Consider the following 22,500-nt stretch of genomic DNA (forward strand, 5'->3'; position numbering starts at 1 on the left):
AATCCAAATAAAAAGTTTGTCTTCATAATCTTAATTGAAATATAAAAATGTTCTTGTCAGGCAATGCAGTATGTTAGATAAAGCTTTTTAGCCATTACTAAAGCATACTTGCATTCAAATCTGGCTCCATTCTAGTATGAAATACCCACTTTTCATAATTCAGCCAATTCCATTGGGAACAAATAAAGTCATATCCTATTTTTTTTTCTTGTTGAATATCTAGTTTCACTCAGTTTCACGCCATTTCCCATGTGTTTTGACTTGGAAAATCACCACAGCATACATGATTATCCATCATGCCACATGTTAAATCACCAAAAACTCTATTCCTGTTGAATCTCAGTCAAGGAAAGGTTCTTGTAGAAAGCTGTGCAATGACTGGTGTGAAAGCAGCGAGGGTAACGGGAGGGCACGAGGGCTTGATGGCCTTTCAGAAAGGTCGTCTGCGGGGCCGCAGAGACGGCTGTGAATGGCAGACGCTCCACTGGGAGCAAATGCTTCATTGTCCATTTTCTCCCTGAGCTTTTGAATGCCCACAGGAAGACTAAACATTGAAAAACATTGTTTATTTCCGGAAGAACCTTTCAGAGAATTTGAAACTAAATTTAGCAACGGGGTCACGTCAATTATTGTCACCTTTTATTCAGTGTTTTGAGACTGAATAGAGATTTAATGATCATAATGACTGGACAGACCCCATTTCATGCCATTTTACTCAATAAATGAGATAATGGCTGTGTTCAGAATGGAATACTAGTGTACTGCATGCACTATATACTGCATTTTGTTTTAGTATGCCGTATGAAATGTATACAGTGTTCTTTATACTCTAGTATACTGACATAAAATAATAGTAAGTTTATTGAACCTTTATACAATATCTAAAATCTAAAGTTATACTTGATACACATCAGGCTTTTATGGCTCATATAGTAGGATAAATCTAGAATATGGAGCTCATACTATAGGAGGACGTATTCTGTATGTGTTTATTTTTGTCCAATGTGGTGCAGATGCAGATTTTTTTTGACAAAGTAATATGAAATCTGATGGCTTGTAATGTAAATCAATGAGATCTTCATAACAGTATAGAAGATACTTACATAAAATGCATATAAATATCAGTCGTCAGTCTATATACGCCAATAAAATGTCTTAGTAAGATGATATTTAAATGCTTAGTTTTATGATCAAAGCTCTGTAGTTTTAAAACATATAATGCAATGCAATACAACGATGATTGAGCGAGAAACATATCAATTATAATGGATAAATTCCACTAAATGTTCATCTCGAAATAATACAATATAAAAGTCATTAAATTGTTTGTTTTTTTAAAAAAGTTTAAATTGTCTTTACTTTAAACTTTTTGTTATCAACAATTTGCAAAATTTGTGGCTTTATAGGTTTAAATGTGGCTATTATGCATTTCTAATTCAGTTTTGTGTAAAAAATATCTTGACTTTTGGCAAATAATGAGTCAAATTTATTTCAGTTGCCCTCTTCATTGCATTATGGGATGCAATTTCAGTGTAGTGTGATATGGTTGTGGTTGGCCGTAGAAGTATTCCATGCAGATTGCATAATTGGTACATTATGCATAGTGCAAAAATATGTACAGTATATTAATGTTATTTTGAACACATCCAGATTTTTTATTTGTATTTCTATGTTGTTTTTTTGTCACTGATGTACAGTATCACAAGCTGCGTTTTCAGAAACCATTTTTAACTTGTTGCCCTCTTCATTTTGATTCTCGCTACATATTGTTTCCCTTTTAAAATCATTATCACTTCCTGTCATGATCGCTCTTTCTCTGTTTGCTCTCTCTTTCTTGTAGCCTGTGGCTTGAGCTTTGACAAATTGTGTTTACAGCCAATTAGTGTGATTTGTACTGTGCTTGTTTGCGTCAATGTGCAGTCAGAGTGAAGGAACGGTGGAAAACACTTGTTGATTTTTTATTAAAAAAAAAAAAATCATTACTGAATTTCCCTTGACATCACTGATTGCTACTAAAGACACACCCGCTCTTATGTTTAACTCTGTGCAACGGGGATTTGAGTGAATATACCGTCATATCCTATCATTTCCACAGCAATATAAAAGTCTTATCATTCACATTGACTCGATGTGCTGTTTTCTGACTCTCGTCTTTGTTGCCAGTGGCGAGGACAGAAAGCTCTTATCCATGAGCTTCATGTTCGACGAATGATCACATAAGCATATCTCTGTGAATGCTCAAACAGGCACTTGTGATTTTCAGCAATTTCCCTCGTGCCGCCGCAGGCATTCACAATGACACAGCAGAAAATGAGCTATCAACTGCTCTATGTTCTCCATTACTAACATTACTAGTTTTATGCCATTAATCAAATGAAGTGCACATCTCTTTGAAGAGCATGAGAAAAACAAGCCTAGGCTCTCTTCATTTGTATCCAAGCTGTCCATTTCTGCTCACAAAGTCCTCCCAGTTTTTTGAAACATACAGCAAATGGCTTGTTCAGAAATAACAAGCCATTTATGTGCCATTTTATTAGCATATACCCTCATACTTTTTTTAAAATTCAGTAACTTGAGCCATCCCGTTGCACAGAAATGTGAACAATACTGGTACATGGAGGTAAACCAATCAATACAAAGTATTAGACCGTTGCTCCGATTTTCACGAAAAATGGAGCAGATCATCTTCAGACCATGCTGACAAAAAAACATGGAATTCAAGTTGATTATTCAAACCGTTCTTTAATAACGCGCAAATGAATTTGGCAAAATGGACGTGAGGATATATATCCGCAACGCTTGAGCTTATTCTGACCAAATTTAGTGTGTTATGACAGCCATGACCTGGGCATATCTGCTCAGTTTTGGCACAGTGCCACCTAGTGGTCAGGAGATGGCTATTTTTGCTTATAACTTCTGAACGGTATGGCCAAAAATCAAAACTTGTCTCTTTAGAGTCAAACTATACCCAATTTTCCTATATTGGCCATTTTTAATTTTTATGTAAAATGCTATATTTTTTATGAACGTATAGACATATTGTTACGATACTTTGTCACTATTCCCAGAAGGTACTCAAAAAGTTGAGTGCCACCTTGTGGTCATAAATGATGAATTTAAAAAAAAATGGTAATAGCTTTTGATTAATTTTGTCTATTGTAGTGAAACTGGTCTTAATAGATTCTTTGGATCATGCCGAGAACATTATAAACCAATTTCGCCATAGTTGGCCGAACTTCCTGTCCACCATTTGATTTTCTCATAGACCGTTTGTCTGATTTTCACCATATTCAATTCAGATCATCTTCAGACAAGTCCGGCAAAAGGTTATAAAACTTCCAGAGAGTCCAACTATACCCAGTTTTCATATATTGGCCATTTTGAATTCTGTTGTAAAATGCTATATTTTTTTAATGCAACTGACATGCTGTTACGATACTCTGGAAGTTTCACTATGCCCAGAAGGTACTCAAAAAGTGTGAGACCGCCACCTTGTGGTAAAAATAATGCATTTAAAAAAAAAAAATCTTATAGCTTTTGATTAATTTTGTCTATTGTAGTGCAACTGTTCGTGATAGATTCATTGGATCATGCTGAGAACATATATACCAATTTTGCCATAGTCAATTTGTCATTTTGATTTTCTTTAAAAACCTACTTTTTTGAACTCCTCCTTGACTGTTTGTCTGATTTTCACCAAATTTGATTCAGATCATCTTCAGACCAAAATAAAAGTTATAGATTTTGTGTCAATAGATAAATCAACCGTTTTTGTGTGTTGCATCAACGAATTTGATGGCATAATGCCAAACTGCTATCTTTTGAAAGATTTGACATATTGTCTCAATGTCTTTACTCATTTTTTGTAGATTTTTAAATGTTTTAGTGCATTAACACTCCTATCACATTCGAGTAAGTTTTGACCTGGGAGCGGTACATAAAATTTGCAAAAAAAAATATCCATAGTTTTTAGTACGGAAAAAAGCTTTGCTTATTGATAAAGACTATCAAAATACACATCATTTTTTCCTGATTTTTTTAAAAAATATATTTTTAAGAGATATAACTGTTTAAAATAAATTTATACCGTTTGGGTCAGTTTTGACCCGGGAAGTGAACTGTGGCTTTACTGTTAAGCTCACTTTCCTCTGGGTCAAAACTGACCCGGGAATACGAAAGGTGAACAGTTTTTAAATACAGTAGGTTAAATATCATTGGTTTGGTGAAAGACGGAGTAAAAAATATGAAGTCAATTTCTTGTTTTTTTGGGGGGGGGTTTTGGTGCGAGAAACCTTTACGTGCACATCAGTGGGGAAAAAAACACAAAGTGTAAAATGTTAAACTTGGGTTTTTACCATATTTTTAATTGTCTCGATTACATTTAGGCACTGAAGTGGCAGCTGGATGTAGTTTATAAACCCGTCTGTGCATTATGTGTCCTCCTGATGTCAAGAAAATCAATCTGTGTTTAACATGCCTTTAAAAGCCGCTCAGAGTGCTGTCGTGTTGAGGAGATTCATGAAGACGTGCGTTTCCTTGACAGCTCTTCAATCATCCCATGTCGTCTCTGTCGTTCATGCCTTTGGGTCGTTTTTGGTTTTAGGGGTTTTTGCAGAAGTTGGAGAGGAGAATGGACACCTCGTCCACAGCTGGATGTGTCCACCTGTTCTCCAGCACACCTGCTGTCCCTGCAGGCCTGGCAGAGGAATAGACCAGACGCCCTGGGTGATCCGTTCATGTGACTGAACCAAGCGAAGTGTGACTTCCTCGCCCAAACGCACCTCTGAGTGAAAGAGAGAGCGAGGCGCTGAAGAACAGCAAGCTATTTTTATGCAATCTGCTGTTGGACATGCATGTATGCATGAAGATGTCCCCACAGCGATCTATATGTGACATAATGTACGGTGTCGGGTCACATGTTCTCTCCTGATACAGTGAGGAGTGTTAACTAGGGCTCAGCTCAGGCATGAACTTACATGGTGTTTCCTTCACCAGTAGCTGTTCTGCAGCAGGATTACGTGTCTCTGCTCAAGACCAGACTGAAAATCTTTATCTAATCTCCTTTTTGAAAGCTTTTAACCCTGCATTTGTCCTAAAGTAACAGGAACATATTGATTGTTCCTCGTTCACCTTTGACGAGATCCTTAAGTCTTCTGTGTCCTTTTGTGCTTCTCATCTCGAAATCTGTTCATTTGAAACCCACTAAGAGCGATATGATTGACTCAATTGATTGATGAAACTTTGGATGCTGAAACCGTTTGGGATGACCGTGCTTGCGGTTTCTGCGCTGTGTACTGGTTAATTTATTGTTGCCAAGGCAACATTCCACTCTGGAAGAATGCTAATCACTTTAACAACTGCTTTCCAATCCATCTTACATCCAGTTACTCGATGGGCATGTGTGGGCATCAACCTCTGCTGTGGCATTTTATTTCTAAACTGTTTTCTTAAAAGCTATATTCACAACTTTCGAGAGCAATTTTTCATCATATCCGGGTCATATTTCACTCCATAATCCAAATAAATAATATTTTGAAATAAAGAGAAGAGATTTTTTTTTTCTTTTTTTGCAAACAGAAATTGTATACTACTTAAATTGTAGGTAAATTTTATCAGCATAAAGGCATTGTAACAAATATCACCATAATGTATAAATATTTAAAAAAAAAAAATTATATATCACATTATTTATATAAAATTATATATTTGAAGTTAAAATAGTTACATTTATATATTAATCTATATCACTTTGATAAAAAGTATATTATATATACATAACATATTGTATTTTTTTAATTGCATCTAACAGAAGTTTGTTTACGTAATCGCTTTGACAGCATATATATATATATATATAATGTATATATATGTATATATATATATATATATGTATATGTGTGTTTGTGTGTGTGTGTATATGTAATATGTATGTGTACATATATCTGTGTGCGTGTATTTATATATATATATATATATATATATATATATATATATATATATATATATATATATATATATATATATATATATATATATATATATATATATATATATATTAGGGGTGTAACGGTGCACGTATTTGTACCGAACCGTTTCGGTACGGTGCACGTGTGTACCGAAGCATTATATTGCAACCAATATTCACCACCAATAACCGCAATAAGCTCTGCGTTTTGTTACTTTCGATAAGAAACAAAGTGTCATCCTTCAAATTCTGTCGACGAAATCATGAAGTTTAAACAGAAAATGCCATTTTGACGTGCTTTGATGTGGGGTGACAGATCACTGTACAGGCGCCTCAGTTCAACCGGCAGCGCGGAGCGCAAGTGAATGTGTTCATCTCTTCTTCCTTAATACTAGTTACAGAATAAACATGAAAGAACATCTGAAGGTATGTTGCAAGATTAAGTACAACTTACTGAAACGGTCATATCTCATGTAATCGCTCATTCAGTGTTTCAACGGTGGAAAGACATCAATGAAAGCGTCCGTATTCAACAATATGTCATGATGCATTTACCTCAGAAAAGCCATTCAGTGTTCACAGCTTGTTAGTTCGCTAGAGAAATGAACTCTTTCGCTTAATATATGCACTGTATTAGCCAATATATTCATTATTTTACTTAATCTTTTAGTGATATCCTGATTAGGCTATTTAATGTATGTTTAAATAAATCTGATGTTAAAATAACAGCCACTGTGTAGAAATGATTATATTTCAACAACTGGAGTAAAAACATTTAGAAGTTAATGCAAAACCTGCCTTAGGTGCAGCTTACAGGTTTGCATACAATTTGTTATTTGAGTGTTGATTATTTTATCTAAAAATAAAAAGCAATTGAATTTAGGCTAATAGTTTGGGCTTCTTTCAAGTTAGGGCTCCCTACATAGTTTATAGCATTAGCAGAGATAATTTTTTTATCCTTAAGAAACTTTTAGTTTTAATTTAATTTCATATATTTAAAGACAAAAACACAATTTGTTCAGTAAACCTCTGTTTAATAATAATAAAAAAGCAATTTTATGTTTAGTTTTCTCTCCTCCTGCTGTACCGAAAACTGTACCGAACCGTGACTTCAAAACCGAAGTACGTACCGAACCGTGAGTTTTGTGTACCGTTACACCCCTAATATATTATATATATAGTATGTATGTCAAATGATTAATCATGATTAATCACATCCAAAATAAGTTTGTTTACCTAATATGTGTGTATACTGTGTATATATATTATACACACATATAAGTACATATATATATTTATTATACACACATGTGTGTACTTATATGTGTGTATAATATATATACACTAAATTATAATAAATATTATAAATATTTATATAAATAAATATATATATATATATATATATATATATATATATATATATATATATATATATATATATATATATATATATATATATATATATATATATATATATATATATATATATATACATACACATACATATATACATACACATACATATATACATATACATACATATATATATGTATGTATGTATATGTATATATATATATATGTATGTGTATATATATATATATATATATATATATATATATATATATATATATATATATATATATATATATATATATATATATATATATATATATATATATATATATATATATAAATAAATAAATAAATAAATAAATAAATAAATAAATAAATAAATAAATAAATAAATAAATAAATACACTAAATTATAATAAATATTATAATATATATACACAGTATACACACATATTAGGTAAACAAACATATTTAAAATATAATATATAATAAAATATAATATAATATGTATTTTTTTAAATAAATAAAAATAAAATAGTCTGTCAATGTTGCTGCAGTTTATGGTGCTGTTGCAATTTTTCTGTTGAGTTTGCAACATAAAAGATTACCAATGCAAACAATATTTTCCCATCCTGGGGGTAAATTCAGAGTTTGAGTTTATGCTCCGCACACAGAGATGTTCTGCTCATGCAGTAGTTAAAACATCACTGTATTTGTTCGATATGATTACATGTATCATTACAGCCTTAATATGCTGAATTTGGGATTTTATGTGTGTGCGAATGTTTTGTGTAGTTCTCCTCAACCTTGATTCGTTCGCCTCAAACCATGTTTTGACTAGCATGCCCCAGTCTGTCCACATGTCATCCAGAAGCCCTATGACTTCTCCATGTAAGAGAGGAGTCTGTTGTGAGCGCTTATCACTGCTGAACGGCCTTGTTCTTGTGTGAACGGCCTCCTCTGTCCTCTCATGGCTCTGTCTGCGTGTGACTGCAGCAGTAATTGTATTTATTGAGACGTCGGCGCCTCATGTCAGAGAGGAAGAGGGTGGAGAGGAGAAGGCGGTGGGTGTCTGTCTCCATGCTCTTGTGATCGGGGCGTATGAGTGAGGAAGGCAGCAGCAGTGACTACATGCTTGGTGTGGTGGTAAACAGCAGGAGTAGAGAGAGAGACAGGATTGAGGGTATACAGAGCCACCGGCGGCCCCCGGAGGGACAGACATGTTGAAATTCTGCACCACCCCTCGCTCAAGGTGTGTAGTTTTCTGTGAGTGTGTGTTTGTTCAGCAGGGTGTTGCTGAGGAGATTTCTGGGTAGATGTCATCTGTTGAATTTGCATCTGGGTTACATCACATTTGACTCAGTCCTGTTGGGAAATCAGGTTTAAACCAGATTCTAAAGGTACATTCTGGTTTTATACGGGTTCTAACTGGTCAAAGCTGGTTTAGGCGGTCGTTCAGCTGGACTGTCAGCTGGTGCGGCTGACGTCAACCTAGTAGACCATTTTGCTCAGTCTCGTTGGTGTTGGGTTATAGTTTAGTTACTGTTATAATGATAACTATTTACATTTATTCATTTAGCAAATGCATGTATCTAAAGTTACTTGCAATTGAGCAATACAACAAGCAATTCATATATATATATATATATATATATGTATATATGTATATATGTATGTATATATGTATGTATATATGTATGTATGTATGTATGTATGTATGTATATATACATATAATATAATTTTTTTACTTTTCTTTTTTATTTCATTTTAATCACAGTATGAATAATTTATCACATTTATTTTTTTATTTTATAATTTATTTTAATTAATTTATTCCTGTTAAGTATTTTTTTTATCATGCATATATTATTTACATTTTATTAATTTCTAATAAATTCATAGACCATTATTACAGTATGTGTGACAAATTTCAATATCACAGTATTAATAATAATTTTTAATGAACTATACTTGAATTCAATTATATATATAATGTATTTTATTTTTAACATTTTTATTTCTATTCATACTTTTCTTTATTTCATTTTAATCACAGTATGATTAATTTTTCACGTGTATTTATTTAAAATTTTATTTTTTAGATTTTTTTTTCCTGTTTTTATTCCACAGTATAATTTTTTATCATATATATATATATATATATATATATATATATATATATATATATATATATATATATATATATATATATATATATATATATATATATATATATATATATATATATAAAATAAAAATTAATTAAAAATACAGTCTATACCAACATTTTGACACTGAACCTTCAGACTTTAATGATCTTTTCTAGCAGCATGTAAATCACATTGCTAGATCAATCATTTCAGTTATCAAACGGCTCTTTATCGAGTGTCAAAGTGTGAACAGCAGTCTCATGTCTCTAATTCCTACAATTCCTGTTTCTTTTCTCTCCTACAGTCACAATGAGCGAAAGGTGACCTGCAAGCATCCCGTCACAGGCGTTCCTTCCCAAGACAACTGCATCTTTGTCGTCAACGAACAGTGAGTCACTTCTTTCTCTCCATCGTTTCTTCAGTTTCCTGCAGCATTGAGTCAGAAACAGAGCGCTTTGTCTGAGATTCACACAAAAATCACATTCATGGAGGCTAATGTACTTCTTCTCCTCTGTAATATATCAGTAGAGGACATTCTTTTTGTGTGTGTATTGAATGTTGGTTAATTGGAGGTATAAAGAAACATGAAAATGAGAAAAAGTACTACATTCATATTTGAGACAAATTAGTTTTCCGGGTCACTCAGGATAAAAACTCATTATTATTTTCCATTAGTACATGTTGAGTGAATCTTACAAAATTATGGCCAGTATTGGCAATGTATATATATATATTTTTTTTTGGTAAATGTGACCTGTCATTATTAAAATATTAAAATATACATTAATTCATTTATAGAGTATTTTATCATTTAGATTCAGTTATTACAATAACCCTGATGTACAGTGAATATATACTTATTTTGCAGGTCCTTTTTCAACTCAAAATCATTATATGCGTGAGATTCATTTGAAAGCATTGCTATTCTCGGCCCGTCTGCTAATGGATTCAAGTGTTACTATTTGTGTGTATGTGTGTAAGTGTGTGTGTGTGTGTGTGTGCACGTTTTAAAAGAGTGAGCATTTAAATAGTCAACACACCCCCACATTTTCACACAAAGCCACTACCAATTAACAGGCCAGAAATTAATGAAGAGCTGAGAAGATGATTATGTGCATATATATATATCCGGTGTGGTGTTTAGGCTGTCTGGAGCCGACAGGGAGTGAAGTCATGACTTTAGTCTGGGAAAATGCGGTGGGAGTGTTGCTCTCCTCCTCCTCTTCACAGCTCACCTCTCCTGTCCAACGCGAGCTGCTCTCCTGATAATTGCGCTCAGCCGAATGCCCTCAAACTGCTGGAAGAACGAGCGGAGGGCCTTAGCGCTGTCAAACACATCTCTAGTCTTTATCTTGCTTTCTTTCTCTTTTCTTCCTCCTCGACTCTCCTGCGTCCTCTAGCAAAGTCAACAACTTCCCTCCGCCGCCGTTTATCCAGCATGCAGCGCAGAACGACAGGTTTAATCTCTGTAGTCGCAGATACCAACTAAACGGTGCCGTAGATAAACTTCAAATCCTCTCGCTCTGAATGTGGCATGGAAAGAAATGTTTGTGCAGCAGATATTTGCATCTGATGAAGACGTACGGCACAATATTCACTCTTGTTTCAAACCTGTTTGAACACTCTGTGGATCACAAAAGCAGATGTTTTCTGCTCCTTTTCCACACAACACACATCTGCAACCCCCAAAGATGAGAAAAATGACTATGAAACTAGTCCATGTGACTTGTGCACTATATTACAGGTAGGGATGCACTGATATGAAATTTTGGTCAATACCGATAACCGATAATTCTTAATATTTGAAAACCGATAACAGATATATTGGCCGATAAACCTAAATCAAAATTTTTATAGAATTTTTCAGAGCAAAAACAAGTCTCATGACGAAAAGCCATGTCCCAAGCACACAATTATAATATTTTCATTATAATATTACGTAGTCTATACGACACACTTGGAAGTACGTTGCAGTTAACTGTATTTTCCTTTTTGAAGTGATTCCAATCATATTTCAATAAATTCAATCCAATAATGGCACATCTGAAGTGTCTCAGCTGAAGGAAATAATCAGCTTTAATATATCGAACAAATTTCCTTATTGGGCTGATAACGCTAACTTTAAAAATGAACATATATCGGCCAATACCGATATGGTGGCTGATATATCAGGCAGATATTTCAGGCAGAAATTAGGGATGCATGTTGTTATTGGTAACTAAAACTAAATCTAAAACTATTAAAAAACATTTTTTTTAATTGAAATAAAGCTGAAATGTATCAAAATACAATGTATTATTAACTATTAGAAGAAAAAATATATGTAAAAAAAAAAAGTGAAAATTAGAATTTTGAAAAACTGAAAAGTTGAAATAAAATGTTAAAGCTAAATAAAATATAAAAACATTACATTTTAAAACAAAAAAGTTTATATATATATATATATATATATATATATATATAATATAATATATATATATATATATATATATATATATATATATATATATATATATATATATATATATATATAATACACATTCACATTAAAGGAACTAACAGAAATGACAATAGCATGTATAATAAACACTTACTGAAATTGAAATGAATATAATAATAATAATGATAATAATAATAATGATAATGATAATGATGATAATGATAATGATAGTATATAAATGGCACTGAAAAATTATCAGTATCAATAAGTCACACAAATCATATGGTGATAGTGTTTTCATTTTGGGGTGAATTATTCCTTTAATAAGCTTTTCTTGTGTTTTAGTGTTTTTCAGAGCAGAGTAAACTACAGCACTGCAAAATAATGAGAGAAGATAGAGCCTGTTTCAGCTCCACGTTCTGCTTCACTGATAATTGCAGGAGTCTTTTTTCTACCTGTTTAAATTATCACCTCCATCTTGCTTTTTTTAGTCGGTTAATGAGATTTACACTTTTTACTCAGTGCGGTTTTCGACAACGTGAGAAAGTCGCACTTTAATGTGTGCGTGCGTTTGTGAAATCTGAGCAGAGAGCGTGATACGAAGCTCACACAGATCTTCACCCTGAGACCATCGGCTTCTCTTGCTTTGCTGAGACCGGAAGATCATCCATTTTGGATTTCTTCTAATACGGTAAAACTGACACCATTGTTACTGTTTGCATCACTGTGCTGAGGAAGTGCTGAAATTAAGATGGTTTCTGACACGCACTGTAAGCGGTCGACCAGTCTCAACAGACTAAGTCATCTGACCAATCGGAGCAGAGGAAGCTCTCAGAAAGGTGGGGTTTAGAGAGACCAGATCCTTGATCGAAGCGTTTCAGGCACTGTGAAAGAAAAGAGGTGATGCGGCAGTGTATATTATGAGAAAAGTTTTTTTTTGTTGTTTTTTTTAACATGGATGCATGTAAACCATTTTACAATAGGGACACTTTTAAAAAGGTGCCATTGAATGTTTTTTTTTTTTTTTTTTTTAAAGATGTAATATAAGTCTAAGGTGTCCCCTGAATGTGTCTGTGACGTTTCAGCTCAAAATACCCCATAGATTTTTTTAAATAAATTTTTTAACTGCCTATTTTGGGGCATCATTATATGCACCGATTAAGGCTCCATCAAAATGGATATTTACAAAGTATTTGTCATGCAGCATGTCTAATCACGTAAGTATGGTATTTATTTGGATGTTTACATTTGATTCTGAATGAGTTTGATGGTGCTCTGTGGCTAACTGTTAACATTACACACTGTTGGAGAGATTTATATAGAATGAAGTTGTGTTTATGAATTATACAGACTGCAAGTGTTTAAAAATGAAAATAACGTCAGTCTTGTCTCTGTGAATACAGTAAGAAACGATGGTAACTTTAACCACATTTAACAGTACATTAGCAACATGCTAACGAAACATTTAGAAAGACAATTTACAAATATCACTAAAAATATCATGATATCATGGATCATGTCAGTTATTATTGCTCCATCTGCCATTTTTCGCTATTGTTCTTGCTTGCTTACCTAGTCTGATGATTCAGCTGTGCACAGATCCAGACGTTAATACTGGCTGCCCTTGTGTAATGCCTTGAACATGGGCTGGCATATGCAAATATTGGGGTCATGCATATTAATGATCCTGACTGTTACGTAACAGTCGATGTTATGTTGAGATTCGCCTGTTCTTCAGAGGTCTTTTAAACAAATGAGATTTATATAAGGAGGAAACAATGGAGTTTGAGACTCACTGTATGTCTTTTCCATGTACTGAACTCTTGTTATTTAACTATGCCAATATGAATTCAATTTTTAATTCTAGGGCACCTTTAATTATTTGTGAAATTGAATTTTTGGAAGTTCAGCTCCTCAAGAGCGCTCTCATGATCGAGCCATAGATTCCCTTCACGTTTCAGACTGTGTTTTATGGCCATTGATTTGCCTCAATCAGCTGAACAATAAACTTCTCTAGAGTATCATCAGTCGAGGAGATTGATGCATCTGCCTCATACGAACCAATTGCAAACGGAAACGGCAGTTCCCCACCTTGTTTTTTAATTTGCACAAAATCCCTTCTAAAATATGTTAAAGCATTATTGTGTCCATAAAGACTATCATGAGAGCTTTTACTAAGGCCAACGACCCAATTCTGTTGGTCTCGCTCCTAATTGAGAATCACACAATCCTGATCTGTTTCAACCTCTGGTCGAAAAATTTCACACAGGCCTTGTTACGAGATCTAGACGCAGTCACTTTCACTACACAGTGACAAAACGACTGCAGCGTTTGGCCTGAAGTGCCCTCGTTTCTCATCATCACAGTGGAACCTCATTAATTTGTGCAGTCATTTTTGTCACCCTCCTCATATTTCCTAATTTTTGCGCCACACTGTTGATATATGAGGCTGGTGTGTGCCATAATAGCACTCGCTGTGCCGTATAAATTCTGACTAAAGCTTCAGACGCCCTCCAGTACTAAAACAGTTAAAGTCTCCCTGTGATGATAATCAAGTTTTTAATCTTGTTTATGTGTCTATGTGGTGTTTTTAATATACTTTAAGACAAACCGTGTGCAAATTCATAAGTCAGCACCATTGTTGAGTATTTTCTCTTTAAAACTGCAGTGATCTAAAGACAGTTTCATAAAAACTACCTTGTAATCAATCACGTCAACAGCGTTTACCTCAGTAAGTTGACCGAGTGGATCTCTGAGCTTGTGCGAGTGAGAGGAGGCGGGGCTAATTAGCATATTCATCCATTGCCGTATAATGAATTAAGCAAGGGTGTCGAGTTACATTCAAGCTATTTTAAGACATGAAGAGTTTAGATTTTTTTCACAGGATTTTTTTTTTTTTTATAAATGTGTCTTTTTGGTGATCAAAGACGAGTTTTAAGGGATAAAATTATTGACTACAGGAGGACTTTAACTATGTAGTCATATTTGGGTGTTTCTTCACCTATATTTATGCCTACTTTATATTATATTATATTATATTATATTATATTATATTATATTATATTATATTATATTATATTATATTATATTATATTATATTATATTATATTATATTAATTATATTATATTATATTATATTATATTATATTATATTATATTATATTATATTATATATATAGATTTAATTGGTCCAGTCATTTTTAATAAAATTTGTTTAAACAATCCTTTTTAAAAAAAAATATTTAATACTAGACAATGTCCAACAGTGCACCAAAAAATATTCACCAAATTTCCATGACATGTCAAATTATGTATTATTATGCAAACAACATTTTAAACATTATTGGGATAGAATAGGTTTTTTTTTTTTTTTTTTTTTTTTTTGCTTTCATAGCTAGATACAACCTAAATACACACATAATATTGAGTAATATTTACACACTTTTTTGCATAATTTGAAACAATAATTACAACTTGATTAGAAATAACACACAATAAAAGTCATTTAGTAATTTTAAAATATTGTAGATATAGTTATTAAAAAAAATATGCAAGTAATTTTCACACAGTAAATTTTTAAATGTTTTTTAACATAATTTTATAAAATTTTTATATTATTTCATTCTTAATTTTATTTTTTTTTTTTGTATTTTAAGACTGAAAGTCTGGCCCGTGAGGTGACAATGGGTTTTGGGGGGAAACTTTAGTGCAAAAGCTATACCGAAGGTCTGTGTAATTAAACAGAAAATAATCTGTGCCGTATGTTATTCAGTGTCATAATGGAGAATTCAATATCTTGAGGCTGCAATTCTGCTCCATTATAATTTATTCAGCAACACCTTCACTCCTTTCTCTCTTTTTATTATTTCTTTCTTTCTCTTTTTTTTTTTTTTTTTTTTTTTTCTCTAACATTTCCCTGCTGGAAAATCCAGGTCAAATCAGCTGAAGGGGGTCAAGTTGGTCATCTGTTTTACCAGCTTACCTAAACAGGTCAACTTCGACCCCACAAATTTGGAGCAGTTAAAGAAAGCATATCAAGCCATCAGAATCTGGTTTTAGCTGGATTTCCCATTAATCTTCCTTTCATTGAGTTTCTGGTGAACTATAATTTGCTTCTGAGTTGTTTCAAACCCCAAATGATTATGCATTCAGTTCATTTTCTTTCCTTTTTCTGTTTTCTAGCCTGAATTGTGGGAAACTTGTCCATCCTGTTTTAAACAGGTAATGCTTTGCAGGGAGCTTTTTTTGTCATCTCTTCTTGTAAACCTCATCCGCTTCTTTTGAGCCGCGGAGCCTCCATTCATCTCTGGTTGTTTTGCCACTCTGTCTCATTAATTCTGCTCAAACACTAACCCAAGGCACTATTTGAACTGGATTGCCTGATATCCTGCTATGCATCGCTAATGTGGAGATATGCAAGATTTATGTGTGCTGTCCGATTTGTCTTACCCACGTTGAATATGAAACATGAAACATCTCCTTGTGGGGAGCGGGCAGTCGCTCTCAGTCAGAAATGAATTATGTTGTCCTCCGATGCTTCGGCAGGGGTCCTGTAATCCCACGCATCATGACGAGACGGAGCACTTTCGGTCTGTAAACAGTCCCGTCAAGCGCTGGACGGAGATGAAACACTCATTCGTCACAAGGCACAGCTTAACACGCACCGTCATGGGGCTTGACGTACACACGCCCCTGGTGGCCTCCCGTTAGATTGAGAGTGATTCAGTTCTGCTATTTTTTGGCAGTAAGTAACAAGACTTTGATGGTTCAACTTTTTGTTTGCCGTCAGAAAAATATCACACCATTAGAAATAGCTCTAATGTCAAGCACTTAACTGGGACAATGAGATAATATTGTTCTGAAAGCAAGCAAGATGGGGAAAATTTAGCTGAATGTGTCCTAGAGGCCCGCTTCCCTCGTTCTGACATTGATTACCAGAGCTAAGATGCCCAAAAAAAATCCCAGAATGCTGCTTTACCTGTAAAATCTGAGATACAAAGTAGGACGGCAATTGAGGCTTTCAGAGCAGGGTTATTATCGTTAACGAAAACAACTAAAATGAAAATCAGAAATGCTGCTTTGGCAACTAGCTGAAATAAAATAAGCTGAAGTACTAAAATAACTAAATACTAAATGAAATAAAACTCTAAACTATATAGACATTTAAAATGGAAACTAATAAAAATGACAAAAAAAATTACTAAAACTTTAGCTAAAAATTATGGAAGCTTGTTTCTGCCATGAAAAAAAAAGGTAATTTTTGACTTTTTTTCTCAGAATTGCATGTTATAAAGTCAGAATTGCGAGAGAGAAAGTCAGAATTGCGAGAGAGAAAGTCAGAATTGCGAGAGATAAAGTCAGAATTGCGAGAGATAAAGTCAGAATTGCGAGAGATAAAGTCAGAATTGCGAGAGATAAAGTCAGAATTGCGAGAGATAAAGTCAGAATTGCGAGAGATAAAGTCAGAATTGCGAGAGATAAAGTCAGAATTGCGAGAGATAAAGTCAGAATTGCGAGAGATAAAGTCAGAATTGCGAGAGATAAAGTCAGAATTGCGAGAGATAAAGTCAGAATTGCGAGTTATAAAGTCAGAATTGCGAGAGATGGTCAGAATTGCGAGAGATGGTCAGAATTGCGAGAGATGGTCAGAATTAAGAGAGATAAAGTCAGAATTGCGAGAGATGGTCAGAATTACGAGAGATAAAGTCAGAATTGCGAGTTATAAAGTCAGAATTGCGAGAGATAAAGTCAGAATTGCGAGTTATAAAGTCAGAATTGCGAGTTATAAAGTCAGAATTGCGAGAGATAAAGTCAGAATTGCGAGAGATAAAGTCAGAATTGCGAGAGATAAAGTCAGAATTGCGAGAGATAAAGTCAGAATTGCGAGAGATAAAGTCAGAATTGCGAGAGATAAAGTCAGAATTGCGAGAGATAAAGTCAGAATTGCGAGAGATGGTCAGAATTGCGAGAGATAAAGTCAGAATTGCGAGAGATAAAGTCAGAATTGCGAGAGATGGTCAGAATTGCGAGTGATAAAGTCAGAATTACGAGAGATAAAGTCAGAATTGCGAGTTATAAAGTCAGAATTACGAGATATAAAGTCAGAATTGCGAGAGATAAAGTCAGAATTGCGAGTGATAAAGTCAGAATGCAAGATATAAACTTGCAATTCTGAGAAAATTAAGACACAATAGTGAGTTTAAATCATACAATTCTGACTTTAAAATCTCGCAATTCTGAGAAAAAAAGTCAAAATTGCAAGATAAAGTTGCAATTACCTTTTTCAATTTAGTGGTGGAAATAAGCTTCCATTTAAAAAAAAAAAAAAAAAAAAAATTGAATGAAAACCGAAAATATAAAAATAAAATCTAATTCAAAATATTTGGAAGAACTATAATAGTATTATCAATACTATTGACATCACAAATCCCTCTGATCCCTCTGAACTTTGCTGCCGTATCATGGCTGCAGCAGGCGCAATGATATTACGCAGCGTCTCTCACAAACGTCCCCATGGTTGCAAGGCACGTTCCCTGTGCAAGCAGGGGCTCACAGGCGCTGCGTAATATCATTGCACTGCTGCAGCCATGATACGGCAGCAAAGTTCCTTGATTATTACGCCTCAATGAGAGTATAGTTCCTAGACATATCAGCCTAGAAAATCACAACTTTTTATTTTCCGTCGGTCTTAGTACACGATTTAACTACAGAAGAGTCAAGTTTTAAATAGGAAAAATATCAAAACTCTTTTTTTTCATTCTAACGGTCTAATCAGATTCAATGAACTATGCTAAGCTATGTTAAAAGTGGTACCGCCAGAACCGGAGATCGGCTGAATGGATTCGAAAACTGTAAAACTCAACTGTTTAACTCTAGGGGAGTTGGAAAATTAGCCTATTTTCAAAAAAGTGGAGTGTTCCTTTAAAAAAAAAAAAAAAAAAAAAGCTAGATGTTTCAGGCTTAACATTGAGATTTAATCTAATAAGACACATGCAGACAATCTGACACAAGTTTCATGATATTTTCTTTGTCGTTCAAGGTTATCGAGTTTAACCCTCTCAAATGATGCTGCCGTGAAGGGAAAGGGTGAGTTAAAGGCCATGAGAGAGAAATGGAGAGTTTTAAAGGCTAGCATGACTCACGCATTTTAGCTGGTGACCTCCAGTCTGTGCCGGTGCCCAGCCAACCCACAAACCCATCTGAACCTTCCCTCCGTCAATTATCTCTGGATTCAGCATGGTTTAGCTGGGTGACATCGGGCTAATTTCACACTCACTGCCACTCTTCCTCTGAAGACGCCGTCAGATGTCAACTGAGTGATGGCCGCCAGCGTGGCCACTAAAGCTCATTATTTGAGAAGAGATTAATTAATGAACGCTAATAGCCGTGTTGAATGCTCAATTTAATTTGAGATCAGCGGCCTGAAAGGTCGTACTCGAATCTGTGTACTATCCTGACCCAGGAAGGCAGTGTAATGTGTTTATTTTTCATCTCTCTGTGTGGTGCTGGTGTGTGCATGACTGCATCTCACAATGTGTCTCTTTGTGTTTGTTTCCAACACAAAATCAGATGCTTGTGTCAAAATACGGGCACCCATGCAAATGTTATGTGGTAAAGAAATAGTTCAGCCAAAAATGAATGAATGAACAAATAAATAAATCCATCATTTGCTCACCCTCAATTTGTTCCAAACCTTTATAACTTTCTTTTTTCTGTCGGAAATGTTTTGCAGAATGCTCTTGTCAATTTTTCCATGCAATTATGATAAGTGCAGCTTCGAAAAGCACCTTAAATCACCATAAAGGTAGTCCATACAATTGGGCATGTCACTTACTGCCATCATATGAAAGATTTGTGTTTATTTTAGGTCTTTTTTTTCTTTCTTAAAAATAAGAAATATCTAAAAACCCTTGAAACTGAGCAATATCAAGACTTGTTTTCATAGATTGTTTTTTGAATATTGAGTGCATTTTGTCTAACTGCACTAGTAGATTATTTCACTAGTTTTTGTATAAACAATTTAAAAATAAGTGCAAAAATCTGCCAATGCATTAAGACAAAATATGCTTATTTCAATTGATATGTCAGTGTTGCTTCTTAAGTAAATTTATCTGGTTAAAAGGGTTTATATATATATATATGTGTGTATATATATATATATATATATATATATATATATATATATATATATATATATATATATATATGTATATATGTATATATATATGTATATATGTATATATATATGTATATATGTATATATATATATGTATATATGTATATATGTATATATATATATATGTGTGTATATATATATTAGGCATAAAAAGAAGTTTGAAATATGCAATCAGTGATATACTCTTAACGGACATCCCAATGTTCACAGCGCTGAGAGCGAGAATTTAGATGAATATGTAAACATGTGCTGTGAACTTTCCTCTCAATGACAAAATAAACAACAAAAATGAGAAAACAGCAGTTAAGAAAGCATCTGATCATAGCGATGTGGATGTTTGCACCAGCTCTGCAATTCCACACTTCAGTCAAAAAAGTCACGTTTATTTATATAGCACTTTATCCAATAGATTGCTTTAAACCAAACAGCTTTACAGTATTAAACATAAAAAACAGTGTCTGTGTCTCTTTCGATTAGAATTACAACTTCAATTTCTACTATAATGTAGCTTTCCAGTGTTCGTTTTCACTTGCAGATGTACAATAGAGGCAATTAACCAGAGAAGATTTCCATGTCAAAGAGAGCCACAGAGCCACACCTACTTATTACATCATCGCCACGGACCAATGGTAGTTCGAAGTTTCCGGAAAGTTCACTTTGACAAGCTGTTTCGAACTCCTGAAACATTCTTTGCTTTCTCCTGATTTTGTTCGAAATGACGTCACATCACGTTCTTCGATTTCACTTTGAAGTATATCAGAGCCTTAAAAGTAGTCCATGCACCTTGTACATCTAAATTATAGTCTCAAATTGTTTAGTCTTTTGTACAAGTTAATTTTGCTTGAGGAGCAACACTACTTGTTTTCATACACTGTACATTGAATAAGTGTGTATTTTGTCTTAATGTACCGGCAGATTGTTTTTAGTGGTGAACAAGTTAAAAATAAGTCAAAATCTGTCTGTATATTAAGGCAAAATACACTTACATTCAGTTATATTTCAGAGTTGCTTCTAAAGTAAACGTATCTTGCTTAAATTATTTCTATGTATTCTATGTATGTAAGTATAGATAGGATATAGATAGTATAAATATAGATATAGATAGTATAAATCATGCTTAAATGATTTCTATGGCTTGTTCACAAATTCAAGTTTCTCATGAGGGAACTAGGACAGGTTTTAAAGTGAATGAACTTCGGTTTATGTCTGTTCTTCATTCAGAACTATTGTATGACTTGAACCAAACGGGCCACTTCTGTGGTGCTTTTTTGACATTTTGGAGCTTGACGGCCTCAGTTTTCATTCTCTTTCATTATATTGGGAAAAAACGGATATTCTTCAAAATAGTCATGCACATTTTGAATGACACGAGGGTGAGTAAATGATGACAAAGTTGTCATTTTTGGGTGAACTATCCTTTTAAATGCATGGACAATATTTAAGCTCCTGATGCAGTTTTTCAGCAGTGCATGTGGGAGACTCTGTCTGTTTAACCAGTGCTAAAATTCAGCCTTTTTCTGACAAGAAAGTGTTTTCCTTTTGCGCGGTGACCCAGAAGCCAGACAGCTTTATTTTTTACCCTGGTGTTCTTTACTTTCCTTTGCTCCAGATAGCAGCGCTATCTCTAGACGTCGTCGCTCTACCGTAGCGTCTGAATATAGGCCAACCCTACGGGACAATGCCTCTCCGATCCGGCTCCCAATTCAGCATCCGTGTGTCATGGGATTTCATGGGTTTATGGCCATATTTATTGTGTTTTCTCTCCACTTTCGTTAAATAAGGCGGTGGTCTGGAGTGGCGTTCGGTTTACAGCCTTGATTTTTCTGCCGTTCGGTTTGCTTTTGCCCTTCAGCTTGACTAGGTCATAAACTCTGGATGCGGTATGTCAGACCCGGAGCTGGCAGGCCATTTAAGGTTGTCAATTGTGTGGGAGTAGATCAGCGGAGACGTGGAGTGAGTAATTGCTTTGATGCATGGGGCCTGTCTCCTCTATTTTTCCCTTTCCTCTCTGTCTGTCTCAATGCTGTAGTGCTCTGGCTTATTAAAACAGCAGTTTAGAGCATAAACTCCTTTAGAGTTTCGCAGAAGAAGCTCAAGAACTTTCCTCCCGTGTCTACACAGCAATCGCTTTGCAGTCACCGGGTTTTTCTGGTTATTTTAAACCTGATGTCAGGTGTGTGCTGTCGATTACCACAAGCAGTCTTCATTAGTGGGTTAAAATGAATTGGTAAAGACTTTTGCAGTATTAAGGTTCTAATGGATGGCTTGTATGCATTTGAAAAATATTAAACCTATAAAACCATTCAAGTGCGATAAGACGCAAAAAAAAAACTTAAATCTGTATGCATGTGCACAGAAAGCTACTTCACACAGCAGTTCTCTTTCCCACTTGAACGGACAAAAACACACAAAATT

At 34.2% G+C, this 22,500-nt stretch overlaps 1 protein-coding gene across 16 annotated transcripts in view; it reads left to right on the forward strand.

The window, feature by feature from the left end:
• Positions 1 to 22,500, forward strand: part of plekha5 (pleckstrin homology domain containing, family A member 5) — a 179,697-nt gene that overhangs the window by 104,493 nt on the left and 52,704 nt on the right. For 15 of the 16 annotated variants that reach the window (XM_067391448.1, XM_067391434.1, XM_067391435.1 and 12 more), the window contains one exon: positions 9,774 to 9,857. In XM_067391448.1, coding sequence (XP_067247549.1) covers positions 9,774 to 9,857 — 84 coding nt within the window. Of the gene's footprint in view, positions 1 to 8,523; positions 8,571 to 9,773; positions 9,858 to 22,500 lie in introns of those variants that run through there. The other variant, XM_067391439.1, reaches the window with a different exon arrangement.

Source organism: Chanodichthys erythropterus, chromosome 8 (genome assembly GCF_024489055.1).
Source record: "Chanodichthys erythropterus isolate Z2021 chromosome 8, ASM2448905v1, whole genome shotgun sequence".
NCBI lineage: Eukaryota > Metazoa > Chordata > Actinopteri > Cypriniformes > Xenocyprididae > Chanodichthys > Chanodichthys erythropterus.